The 12,745-nt window shown below is 52.6% G+C and overlaps 4 protein-coding genes across 4 annotated transcripts; 2 read left to right on the top strand and 2 right to left on the bottom strand.

Moving 5' to 3' along the window:
- Positions 1-5,427: 5,427 nt before the first annotated feature.
- Positions 5,428-6,657, top strand: H6S33_007537 (uncharacterized protein; the record flags this gene model as incomplete). The annotated part of the gene is made up of 1 exon (XM_044838897.1): positions 5,428-6,657. One exon carries the CDS (start codon positions 5,428-5,430, stop codon positions 6,655-6,657), a length of 1,230 nt encoding a protein of 409 aa, XP_044689073.1.
- A 1,394-nt stretch (positions 6,658-8,051) lies between these two features.
- H6S33_007536 (uncharacterized protein) lies at positions 8,052-8,666 on the bottom strand (the record flags this gene model as incomplete). Its single annotated transcript, XM_044838896.1, has 2 exons — positions 8,052-8,586; positions 8,653-8,666. 2 exons carry the CDS (start codon positions 8,664-8,666, stop codon positions 8,052-8,054), a joined length of 549 nt encoding a protein of 182 aa, XP_044689072.1.
- Positions 8,667-8,963: 297 nt separating this feature from the next.
- On the top strand, positions 8,964-9,957 carry H6S33_007535 (uncharacterized protein; the record flags this gene model as incomplete). Its single annotated transcript, XM_044838895.1, has 2 exons — positions 8,964-8,987; positions 9,061-9,957. The coding sequence occupies 2 exons, from the start codon at positions 8,964-8,966 to the stop codon at positions 9,955-9,957; spliced, it is 921 nt and encodes a 306-aa protein (XP_044689071.1).
- A 1,390-nt stretch (positions 9,958-11,347) lies between these two features.
- On the bottom strand, positions 11,348-12,344 carry H6S33_007534 (uncharacterized protein; the record flags this gene model as incomplete). Its single annotated transcript, XM_044838893.1, has 2 exons — positions 11,348-12,139; positions 12,270-12,344. 2 exons carry the CDS (start codon positions 12,342-12,344, stop codon positions 11,348-11,350), a joined length of 867 nt encoding a protein of 288 aa, XP_044689070.1.
- Positions 12,345-12,745: the final 401 nt, after the last annotated feature.

The raw sequence follows: 12,745 nt of genomic DNA, 5'->3' as shown, positions 1-12,745 counted from the left end.
CCACCAGAGGTTTTGATGGGCACGGGCGTTGATGCCTATGAATGGTAAAGGGCACAAATTGAAGTACATACATGTAGACAGTAACTGGTATAAATGTGAATGGCGGATAGGTGTACATGTGTAGTGCAGATTTCGGTTCTGCATTGAAATACATGTAGCCTTGTCTATCGAACTAGGAGACAGTAACTGAGCCGGGGTTACGATTTGACATGTTGCCACCATCTGGTGGGTGGTTCAGATCAAGCGGACCAGTAGATGACGGCCTGTTCCAGGGTTAGGGGAGTCTTCTCACCCAAGCGTAGGTGCCCACTCGCTCATCGTCCAGTGCCAGGAGGGAAACCAAGTCAATCTTCTATAAATAACCCTAACCCTGCTCTCGCTTCCAGACATTGTTGCATGATGCTGTCTGGTTGCGTTTGCAGAGCCTGAACAGCAGCTCTAGAGCTCCACGAATGGGAGAAGCTAATCACCCACGGTTTTGCTTAGACGTAAGCCCAACCCAATAGTTAAGCTCAATGTGTAGATATTGCTCTCCACATCCTCTCTCTCATTCGCCCTGTTGGCGAATATGATAAAAAGATGGATGATTACTTCATATTGCTGATCACGATACTCATGAGCCATCACTCGCCCTAACTGAGGTTTCTTGGATGTCTACCTACTGACAAAAGTTGGGCGAGCGGCTATGCTGTATCTCCTCCTATCATCAGCGAGTTACATATACTCTGCAGATGTGATAGGAGGGAACGTAAACAGACAATAGGATAGGAAGTACATGTACGTAAGTGTTGACAACTGCAAGTTTATTCCTACGGATACAGCTTCAGGAGCTAGGGGGCCAACGTTGCGGTGCGCCGCGAGTAAGAAGCAGGAGGAAAGCAGACAGACAAATGACGGTCTGCGTCCGCCTCAGAAGTTGAGCGCGCACTTTGCTAGCTAAATTTATCCCGTCTCCCGATTTGCAATGCTTAGCCGTCCCATTCAATGGAGCTTGGCAGCGGCCGAAAAACAACCAGAATCCTTTGTAAGGCCTCTTCTCCCCTCTCCCTTCGTTTCTCTCCACAGCACAGCACCATCCCCTGCCTAGCCTTGCTAGTTGGGATCCTTCATCTTTTCCTCCTCCTCCAGGGAGGGATGGGTGGGGGTTCCAATTGGTCGGTGCTAATAATGGTATTGAAATAGGTATATGGTTGCTTGAAAACAAAGGGTCCCCTGGGTGGCCCTTTTTTTCAGGGGTACTTTTGTACTTTCTTTTTTGCTTTGTCTTTCTGGCTGTTGCGAGGGGATGAAGAAAAAAAAATTGGGGTTTCTTTGGCTTTTTTTGGGGGGTTATTTTGGCTCATTTGTTGGTTCTTTTGGCTCCTTGGTTGGCATTTTTTTTTTTTTTGGTTTTTGGTTTTTGGTTTTTTGGCTTCTTTTGGCTCTTTTTTTTTTTTTTATTTTTTTTTTTTGGCTCGTCCTCTGTGGGATTTTTTTAGGCTCTTGGTTTGGCTTTCGGCTTGCTTTTTGGCTCTCCCCCCTGGCTCTTTTTTGGCTCTCCAGTTCTGCTCTTTGGTTTCCTCTCCTCGTCTCTCTTTGTTCCTCCCTCTCCCTCTTCGTCTCTTTCCCGTCCCGTCTCCCTCCGCTCCTGCCTGTTCCTTTGGCTCCTCTCCTGGGTGTAGATACGGATGACGAGCACGAAGAATACTAGATAGAAACCCCATTTTGGATATAGCTAAAAAAAAAAAAAAAGAGAAAAGAAAAGAAAAGAAAAAAAAAACCAATCCCGAAACCATCGATCACCATTAATTGTAGAACGTGAACGTGACTTCCATATCCGTAGATACACCGCTGTGAGCATCATTCCCAATTCCAAAGCCATCATTATAGAATGTGAAGTGACTCCCATCTGCGTACAATGCACTACTACTGTGTCCATCTTGCCCAACCCAACTCTCATCCAACAAAGCTCTCCCAATTGAGCTCAATGTTGAGCGTACCCATCCACAGAAAGTGACATACTTCACTGTACCATAGCTCCCCATTCTCGCTCAACAGAACGAGTACTGTTTCCGTTTCCAGTATGCGGACGGCCATCATCAGCACTGCCTCATTCTCAAACCCGGAGCATGGTTTGTAGGTAGATCAATCGTACGTATACGTACATGTAGGTATGATAGTTTAATTAACTCGTTGTTTCTTCGCACATGTACAATAGTGAGTGGTATCAAGATACTAACCGTAATCTCTTCCGAAAAGCAAACTTTAGTGCTCGGTCGATTCATGACCCGAGCTTGAAAACGAGCACACATAGCACAGTGCTTGTAGAACATCTTCCCTCATGAACACACTCTAGCCACACTCGTACTCGTGATGTTCTAGCACCCAGGGTCGTATCATGGCCTAGCTGAGCATCCCAGCGGCGATCATTGTTTTTTCTTTTTCCTACTTTGGCCAAAGTGATCTACCCAGGGTATCTTCAGCTCAACTCAACCCAACGCAGCGCATCTCAGTGAACATAAGCATATATGAGCATCGGCCAAAATACCGCATCTGCGAGTGCGGTCGGCTGTACGGGAGCGTTTGGGTATATACGTTGGAACGAACGTTGGGTTGGTATACGGTATGCATGTTTGGCAGGTGTATCCTCCGTCTGCCTCATCACCGGGAGCGCTCCCCCACTACAGAGCCCCATAACCGTAGCGTGTGGAGAGTGACTGTTGAGCTCATCTTGCGGCCGTTCGCCCCATTATCGATCGGGAGCACTCTCCCAAAGCACCATAGCTCTGTAGCCAGCGTTGACGGAGACTGTTGAGCTCATCTCGCCGTGGGGTATGTGAGTCGAGAATCGAGATCTATGGTGGGCTCATTCCGAGATTCTTGGTGAGCTGGAGGCTCAATGATCAGTCATGAGGAAACGAGAACGGTGATAGTGGTGCCAGCAGCGTAAAGAAGGGGGGGGGGGGGGGGTATGCATGGAACACGTCGCTGAAGGATTTTAGAAGTTCTATACAGGACCACGATGACGGGTATGCATGAATATGATATGCGGTGTTCTGGAAGCTAGGGTCGTGAGCGGTGGGTGCACTGGGTGCACTGGGTGTTAGGAAGTACCGGTGTAACAGCGCAGACGTACGGGGGTAAGGTGCATACAGGTTCGGATCGAACGTCATATGCCGTTTGTGGCCCTTGCTAGAAGGACGGGGGAGTAGGCGGTGGAGGAGGTGGATGAGATGGATGAAGTGGTGGGAGCAATGAGGAGCTTCTCATGATACAGCATGTACGTACGGAGCCAAAGTGCTGCGAGCCGAGATTGAAATTATGCGTGCTGACATTTTTGTTTTAGATTGGGATCGATGGATGGACGAATGGATGGATGGAGGGGTAGGCAGGGAGGTGGTGAGTAGTGGGGCCGCCGCGGCCGGCAATGATCGTTATGCAAGTAATTTCGTGATTGGTTGGAGTCCTGAGTAAACTACTTACTTACCTGGTATGCTACATTCCAACGCTGTTATTCATCATCACGTGGTGCGTTTTTCAGCTGGATGTTGCAATGGGCAATTGAGAACTCGTAGAGCCTGGTGATTATTATTGCGTTAATACGCCTTGAACCGTGAGTGAATAGGTATGAATCTGGAGCGGAAAGCTAGTAGTATGGTAGTGCTTGTAGGAACCCACTGTAAGGTAGGAAGGTTAGGTAGGTACATGTAGGCAACCCACCACCGACACAGCAAAATAAGTAGGCATAAAAACCCAACAGCATACTACCCTATGAGGAAACTTCACCCTCGCCGCAAGGCGCCATACTACCTATCATTACCCCTAGCTACCTCCCCTCCTCGCCTCCCCCACAATCTTCAAGGCGCACCACCACCTCGCGAGTGACACCCTATGACCCCACCGCTACCCTTCACCACACACCACGTCGTCCGAACGAACAACGCTGCTGGAAACAGCTACGCATTTTTTTTTCCCTTCTCCCGGCCCGCGATCCTGCTTGAGAAACTGCGCACGTTCGGTACCTACGTTCTGCATGAGGGTTACACAAAGGGGACGCCCGCAAAAAACCTCAGCCTCGCGTTTCATGATTTGTTGTGGCTTGTGTATGTAGTATTTTTTTTTTTTTCGGCCCTACGTAAAGTGCAAGCGAGGAGGGGGTGGCGCTCGTCAGGACCACGTAGAGGAGGCGGAGGGAGCAGGAGTTTTTTCTTTTCTTTTCTGCTGTCTGTATGTCTTCCGGCGGCGGTGGGAGGGGGAAGGGAGGAGGGGTTTTCTGCTAAGGAGGGAGGGATGATGATGATGGGGGATGGGTGCTGTTCGGCATCTTGTCATGTCATGGTGCGCACTGTCAGAGTGATGAACCATGATCGGCAGAGGGAGGGGTTCCGGTGAGAGGTACATTGTGTTCCTAGTAACATCTGGTACTTTTGCTGGTAATGACTGAACTGCATGTACCTACGTGGAGGAAAGTGACTACATCATAATTGTTCCTATGGCTTCCTTCTGTGGACTGGAGAAACACGCAGAGGGATTGGGTTTCTAAAGCCACTCTTCCACTCACTCGGTACTCTACCCTGCCGGAGTCCCTACATGATACTCCTCTACTCGCGTGGGGAGTAGGTTACCAGACCGACCCAATTGAAAACGCCCAGCTGGCCACGAACCAACCACCGCCCCGCAGCCCGGGTAGCAGGACTTTATCGGGGGAAAGGTACATGCGAGTCGGTCCTTTTTTTACTCACAGTCCACTCATTCGGGGGATGATGCTGTTCTGTTGTTGAACTGTGGTGGTTATGATATGATGGTGGTGGTGTTTTTTTTTATTCAATCCATGGATTGCAACCAATTCAGTGTCAACCGAACGGCCCTATTTTTTTTTTATTAACTAAGCCAGTTCGCACCAACAACAACACCTTGACTCCCAAACAGAACGAACACGCACAACCCGTAACGACACCTTCTCCAGTCCTCTCCTCTCATCTTCTCTGCTCTGCTCTGCTCCCCCTCCCCTCCCATCCCCCATCCCCTTCCACTCCGCTTCCTCTCTAATCTCCGCCAATCGTCATCTCGTCACCCCTTACGCACTCAGGCCCGGTCCTCTGATTGATTAATCGAGATTGAGTGACAGGCAGGCTCGAGGAGGGTGCTTGGTTTGGGATACATTCCTGTTTCCTGCTGTGGTAGCAGAGTGGACGTACAAGGCGCCGCCTCCATTGACGAGTTAACGGCTGGGATAAATACTCAGCTACCCCACCACCAGCAGCACCACCACCCCACAGCAGCACTCGGATCCACCACCGTCATCATCGGTGGTAATATATTATAGCCACCACCACCTGGTCCACTACTAAAGTATATAACCACCACCACCACCACCACCGTCATCTGCTACAGCAAACAATCTCTTCATTCTAGGACCCACCACCACACACACATTCACAACCAGACATGACGACCCGCGTCCCCGCCTCATGGGAAGAAGAAGACTGGGCGCCCCGGCAATCCAGCACAAACACTCGGCCCAATCCAGCCGCACCCGCCTTCTCACCGCGCATCCTCCGCCCAGATTCTGAGCTTTATACCATCAGCGGCCAGCCGCGAACCACATACCGGCCCGAGCTAAAGATTCTCAAGCGCACACCCGACACCCCCGAGGCCCCCGCGCCGGCCGTAACCTCGGAGGAAACAGACAAGTCACGCCGCGAGCGAGAGCGCAAGGAGAAGGAGCGACGGTACCGGGAAGCCCGGGAGCGCATTATGGGCGAGGCTGCCTCCTCCTCCTCTTCCCCCTCCACGCCTGCCAGCACCAACGGCAACAACAACAGCACACCTAAGCAGCAGCAGAAGCAGGGAAAACGTTCCCCCGACACAAACACAACGCCAAAGTCGAAATCCCCCTCACAGACGCCCAACAGCAGTGGGAAGCACAGCACAAACAACAGCCGAGGTACGACGCCGGTATCGCGGAGTCGTACGCCGAGTAGACGGCCGTCGCCGCCGCGTAATAACGGTGCGATTACGTCTTTCTCGCTCAATGGCGGGGAGTTTACGGCTGCGCCGGTGGTGCCTGCAGGTGGAAGACGGTATCTGCAGAAGGTTGATGGAAAGCTGCTCGAGAGCCAGCTTACGGCAAGGGATAGCCAGGAGATCGTGGTCGATCGTGATCCGGAGGGCGGCGTGTATCTGACCGAGGGCGGCCTCGACTGGGACGATTTCTCGAGGGAGACGGTGGTACCCGTGCAGCAGCAGAGCCAACAATGGTCTGGGTACAGCGCGGGTGCAGGCGAGTACGACTACTACAACAACGGCAATAATGGCCACTACGGCAATGGCAACTATGGAAACGGCAATGGCAACTATGGAAACGGCAATGGTAACTATGGCAATGGAAATGTCAATGGTGGCTACGACTACATTTCACAGTTCCAACCACGGCAGACCCAGAACCCGGGGATCTACGGGGCAGCTGCGGGAGAGGGCCGCTTCGTGTACGATAAGCCACAGACGCCTCCGGCACCGGCGCAGGAGAAGAACGTTAGGGCGCCTGGGTCAATGCAGGCTGGTGTTGTGCAAGCTGTGAGGGAACCACGGGGTCCGGACTTGGATGGGAGTAGGGGGTTTAAAGGACGGGGTGCGGGGCCTGCGCGGAATAGGTACGGGCAGAGTAGGTATACGTAGATGTGCTGTCCCTTTTTTCTTTTCTTCTTTTTTTTTTTTTTTTGGCTGCTTGGGCCGTATTTTAGTTATTGACCTTATTTTTCAACTGTTCTTCTCTTCCTCTCCGGCCTTTTCTTATCTGTTTGTATCGGGCTGCGATCTGCTTTTTGTGTTCTTCTGCTTTCGGGTCCTCTGTTTTGTGTGCTGTTACTTTGCGTCTAGTCAGCCTAGTTTTGTGTTTTATCATAGTTCGGCTTTTTTTTTCCTCTGCCTTTTTTACTGTTTCTTCTTCTTTTAAAATTAGTCTTAGTCTTTTGCGTGCGTCTAATGGGGGTACGGGACTTGGAAATGGGTAGGGCTGGATAGGATGGTTGGGACGGATGGGACGGATAGGATGGGATGGGAGTGTTTGTACTTGGAATTATTATATATTTCTGCTCTTGAGATCTTATTTTTCTTCTTTTCTGCGTTTTTATTATTGATACTACTATTGAGACTACTACTGCTACTTATACTACTACTGTTACTGTTGGTGCTACTACTGCTACTTATACTACTACTGTTACTGTTGGTGCTACTGTTGCTGTTACTATTTCGTGTTGTTACTGTTTCGTGTAGAGTGTTTGTGTGTGTGTTTGTATGGGGTGCTTCGTTGTCTGTCTTTTTGTTGTCTGTGTTTCTGTTGTCCATGTTGTCCAGTATGAAAATGTAGAGTTGGCAGGGGTGTAGATTTTCGTATGGTTTTCTTCTTCTTCTTTTTCTTCTTGTTTCAAGCCGGGTGCGGAGCGGTTAGAGGTACGGATGCAACTGCGGCGCGCGCGGAGGGGTAGTCATGAAACGATGGAACGGGACGAGATGGGGAGGGGAGGAGTACATACATGTAGGTAGACCCAATGCCACAGTATCATCTGCAGCCGCACCCGCAATGACGTCGGCGGGTGTCCCTGCACTGGGGCCGGGAAGGTGACTGGGTCGGAAGATTTGGGTTGGCAGTACAATACCAATTGGGGGCTGCAGCCGGTGTGATAGAGGAGACGTTATAGAGCATGGACCAGTTCTGGGTGTTTATTGGCCAATGGGTTGAAGTAGTTTTCATTGCCTTGTCTTGTGCTACGGGGTAGCCGGGTACGGTGGCTGTGTTGTGAGGAGGGCGCTGTGGTTGGTTGGGTGGGTGGTTGGGTGGAAGTGGAAGTGGGTGAGTTGGATTGGGTGGTAATGATAGTTGGGGTGGTAATGATCGGGATGCCGGAATTACGGGATTGCAGGCTACTTGTTCACAATTCACGATTCACAGAAGGAACAAGAACTAAAAAAGCTCATGGTATTAAACGCGGGCCCCTAAAATCTATCACCAGCCCATTTAAAAGAAAAGAAAAGAAAGTAACCCCCCCCCCCCCCACAATCCAGCATCACAGCTAGTCAACATCCAACCTCCACAGCCCATCCCCCAAATAATGCACCGTCTCCACGCCCACGCCCTTATTCACGCTCTTGATCGCCTCCGTATCCATCTTCAGCAGGCCCACCATACACGCCTCCCCCTTCCCCTCCGCGCCAATCGCCACCACCGTCCCCGCCCTCACCTCCTCCTCCCCCTTCTCCGGCAGCCTCGCTCCCGGCGACGTCAGCCCCGGGCACATGAGCTGCGCCCCGCTCAGCACGAATCTGATCGCGCCGCGGTCGATCTGGAGCGTGGGGAAGCACTGCGGGAAGCGGTGCACGACGCGCAGGTGCGGGAACAGCGCGTCGTCGTGGTGCTGGAAGAAGAGGATGTCGGCGCCGAGGGCGTAGAGCGAGATGCGGTCGGGCGCTTTGATGAGGTCCAGTTGCGACTTTTTGGGGATGAGCTCGTCGATGTGGGGCGCGAGGAGGGGGAATTGGTCGGTGATCTTGGTGCGGAGGGCGCGTTGGACGGAGGATTTGAGTTTGGTCTTTTGCGTGCCGGTGAAGCTGGGTGGGTGTTAGTTTTGGGGAGAGAAAAGAGGGGGAGGGGAGGGGAGGGGAGGGAGGTATTACCCTTTTTTGAACATCTTGATGGTGGTGGGGTGGTGGTTGTTGGTTGTGGGGTGTGGAGATGTGATTGTGTGCTGCTGCGAGGGACGGTATCGATAGGATGATGGCTTGTGGCTTCTGGTGGTGCAACTGCGGGGGAGGGGCGGATTGGCGGGTTGGGTGCACGCCGGGTAAGTGCCCGTTGCACAGAAACCATCGACAGCTTCACCCCCGAACACAACCACAGACAACCACAGCCAGCCACAGACAACCACAACAGCTCAAACCCACCCCCGCACAGAACCTCACCACCACAGAACCCCCTCACCACCACAATGTCCGAATACTGGAAATCCACCGTACGCTCCCCCCCTCCCCTCCCCCCCCTTCAAACCCACACCACTAACCCCAACCCCCCAACCCCCCCCACAGCCAAAATACTACTGCAAGCACTGCAAAACATTCGTCGTCGACACCCCCGTCAGCAAGAAGAACCACGACGCGTCGCCCAAGCACCAAGGCGCGCTAAAACGCTTCCTGCGCGACCTGCACCGCACAACCGAAAAAGAAGCCTCCGCCGCCGCCTCCGCCAAGCGCGAAGTCGCGCGCCTCAACGCCCTCGTCTCCGGCCCCTCCCCATCCTCCTCCTCCTCCGCCGCGGCGGCGGGACCGACCTACAAGCCCGTGTCGACACGGGCCGCGACAGAGGAGGAGCGGAAGCGCCACCTCAAGGAGCTGGAGTCGCTCGGCGTCGCGCTGCCGGACGAGGCGCGCCGCGAGCTGGCGATGGTGGGGGATTGGGAGACGGCGGAGGTGGGGGTGGGGGTGGGGGTGGCGCGGCCGGAGAAAGGGGGGGGGGGCGCCGGGGGAGGAGGGATGAGTGAGAAGGAGAAGCTGCAGGGGGAACTGAAGAGGAAGTTTGAGGAGGAGGAGAAGGAGCGGAGGTGGAACGCGATGGATGAGGATGAGCGCGCGATGCGCGGGTTTCGGATACAGATGAAGACGTATCCGCCGAAGGCCGGTGAGCGCGTGGGTGGGTTTAAGCCGATGGTGTTTAAGGGGAAGGGGAAAGCGGTGGCGGCGGGGGAGGTGAAGAGGGAGGAGGGGGGGGGTGAAGCGCCGGAGGCGGCGGTGAAGAAGGAGGACAAGGAGGAAGCGGACGAAGCGCCGCGGATTAAAAAAGAGGAGACGGACGTGGAGGGTGTGGATATCAAGGCCGAAACTGAAGAAGCGCCCGCGGCGGAGGTCAAGAAGGAGGAGCCGGAGAATGTCAGCGATGGTATCGTCTTCAAGAAGAGGAAGGTAAAGAACATTAGGAAAAAGATCTAAGGTATTGTAACACCCCGCCAGAGCGATGCAATGGGGACTTTTTGTATTATAGCTAGAAAGAAAACACGGCGTTCGGGTCATTGATAAATTTGCATATGTATTTAGCTTCGTGTTGTTTAGAAAGAATCATTATTCCAGATTTCAGAACATATGGCACGAGTGATGAGTCGTGACTCGCTTACCCAGCGCCCCAACCGTGGGGAGCTCGCGAAAAAGGACTCCTCATACGAATCTTGACTCAGGCGTAAAGCAGACCGGGGAAGTTGTGGGTCAAGATGACAAAAAGAAGTTATCCCTCCGACCAGAGTCGAACTGGTGACCAACGGATGATTGCAGCTATTACAGTCCGGTGTGATACCAACTACACCACAAAGGGATGCTCGAAGGTGTGGATTTAAGTTATTCGACCAGAATTATTAGTTGGCGAGACATGGGTGGTGCGTTAGTAAGCTGGAAGGCTTGGAAGTGACGGGGATTGGATAGTGGGGGCAACCAAAGTACAGAACTTCGAGATCTAGGACCCGAGAAAGGAATTGTGGTGCGAGAAAAGGATTTATATGCGTGGAGTCGATATCTAGCAACTGCAGAACTTTTGAGGACTCGAGGAAACGGAGAGATCTATGGATACTAAAACCAAAAAAATTACAAGACTAAACTTGAGCTTGTCAGAACTTAGAGCTCAAGCTACTTAGTACATAGCGCTCAACTGAGAACGACAAAGAAGGAAATCTACCAATTATCATTACCAGGGGTTTTTAAAACTTGGGTATTCGTCGCAGAGGACTGGTATATATATAGCTACATCTATCTACTAAGTACATGTAGCTACTAAGTACGGGTGGCTATCGGTTACTACTAAAAGAAGTAACAACCCTGCGTCCGGATGGCAGCGGCGAGTGATAATCTATGTCTCACACACGGAAGGTCGCGAACGACTTGAGCCGGAGGACAACAATTTGTAGGCCACAGTAAATTATAAAGGTTGAGGATATCGTGGCGAAGATATGATAACAACATAACGCTGAGGGAAGCTGGTAGAGTATTTATGGAGGTTACCTCTGAGCTTCCTGATAGAATTCTCTCTCTTCGAATTAACTCCTACACAGCCATCCGGTATCTATCTTCTGGTCATCAATTTTGGTGTCTATGTATATGTTCCGATAGTGAGCAATTGCACTTGAAGAACTGCTTTAGCGGATATTGGCTAATAGTAGTCGGTGGCCGTCTTTACTAGTCCGGGTTTGAGAGTTGATGAGTCTGGAAGCGGAACTGTCCTGGAGGTGCATTAGATCTATGGACCCTATATACGCTACATATCCGAAAACATATATACGCTATATACTCTATGTTACATACTCTACATACTCTACATATCTATACTACCACATGATCACTTCAACCCCTCCAACTCCCTTTCCCAAACCTCCAACTTCCCCGCCTTGTCCACTTGATTCTTCTCTAGCACCTCCCCCTTCTGTAACCTCTCCCTCAACGCCCTCGCCTCCTTCACCTTACTCTCCAGTCCCCTCATCCTCTGCGCGTTCTTCAAAATTTCCCTATCCCCTGCAGCCTCCACAGCCCCCGCCGTCTCCACCACCTCCTCAACAACCTCCCTCCACACCAATCCTATCCCCCTCTTCCTCCTAATCTGGTTCTTCTGCGTCCCACTAACCCTCTCCTTATACCGCTCCCCAAACAGCGCCCTACACTCCGCCACCGTTCGGCAGCGCAGCACATCATAGTGGCTCGCCCTCGTCATTGCCTCATCGCGGCTGTCGTGGTTTGCGCTCGAGACCACAATCCTGCCGCCCTGGTCGACGAACCAAGTGTAGCGCTCAACGTCCTTGGGGGAGGTAGAGGGTGATGCGGGAGGGGTCGCAGGACTGCGAGAGCAGGTAGTGGAGCGCGAGGGTGCCGATGCCGCGGGAGGGGCCGAGGAGGAAGTGGTGGTTGGCGGAGAGGGCGCGGAGGAGGTGGGGCGCGTAGTGCGTGTCGAGGTAGGGGGTGTCGGCGATGAGGGGCCCGGATACGAAGCAGATCTTGGGGATTGTGGTGGGGGCTGGGACTGTGGGGGGTGGAGGCCATTGTGTGCTTTTGGTGGAGGTTGGAGTGCTTTTTGGGCGAGTGGTGGATGTAGCTGTAGCTGTAGCTGTAGATGGAGATGTTTTGCGTGTGTCTGTGTCTATGTCTGTATGTCAATGCCTATGCAGTGCTGCTGTCAGTGGTTGTTTGTAGGCGTGAGTCGAGTCATCCCTCTTCTCTGCGGCACAGCAAGCAGAACTCAAAGCAGGGGCCGGGAGCTATGTATGTACTTGCTTAGTTGATGAGTGTAGATGTAGACATAGCCATAGCCCAGCTCGTCTCTGACGCATCGCTGGGAGAGACATTGATGGTCCTCTCCATGCGATGTTGTATCCTTCTTTGTTGCAGTGCAGTCGACAAACAGACTGTCAGATTTAGGTTGCGAGGATTAGGATTCGGCTGCCGTTATCAGCAAGGCAAATGCGGCTCTGCGGATAAAGTTTCCCCTGCACCCGCCAAGCAGCCCACCAGCCAGCCAACCACACAGCCGCCCTTGACTCTTTCTTTCTTTCCTTCTTCACCCCAGCAGAGCAGACAGACCAGACCCAGACTTAGACCGGGCCAGCCAGCCAGCCATACTAATACACGCAACGCAACCCGCACCCACCAACCCACCAGCCCACCAACCCACCAACCCAACCCAACCCAACCCAACCCGCCTCCCCTCCCCCTCCCCCTCCCCCTCCCCCTCCTCCTCCTCCTCCGC

Source organism: Morchella sextelata (assembly GCF_020137385.1).
Source record: "Morchella sextelata strain SCLS chromosome Unknown scls_23, whole genome shotgun sequence".
NCBI classification, from domain to species: domain Eukaryota; kingdom Fungi; phylum Ascomycota; class Pezizomycetes; order Pezizales; family Morchellaceae; genus Morchella; species Morchella sextelata.
This window is presented reverse-complemented; position numbering and strand designations above follow the sequence as displayed.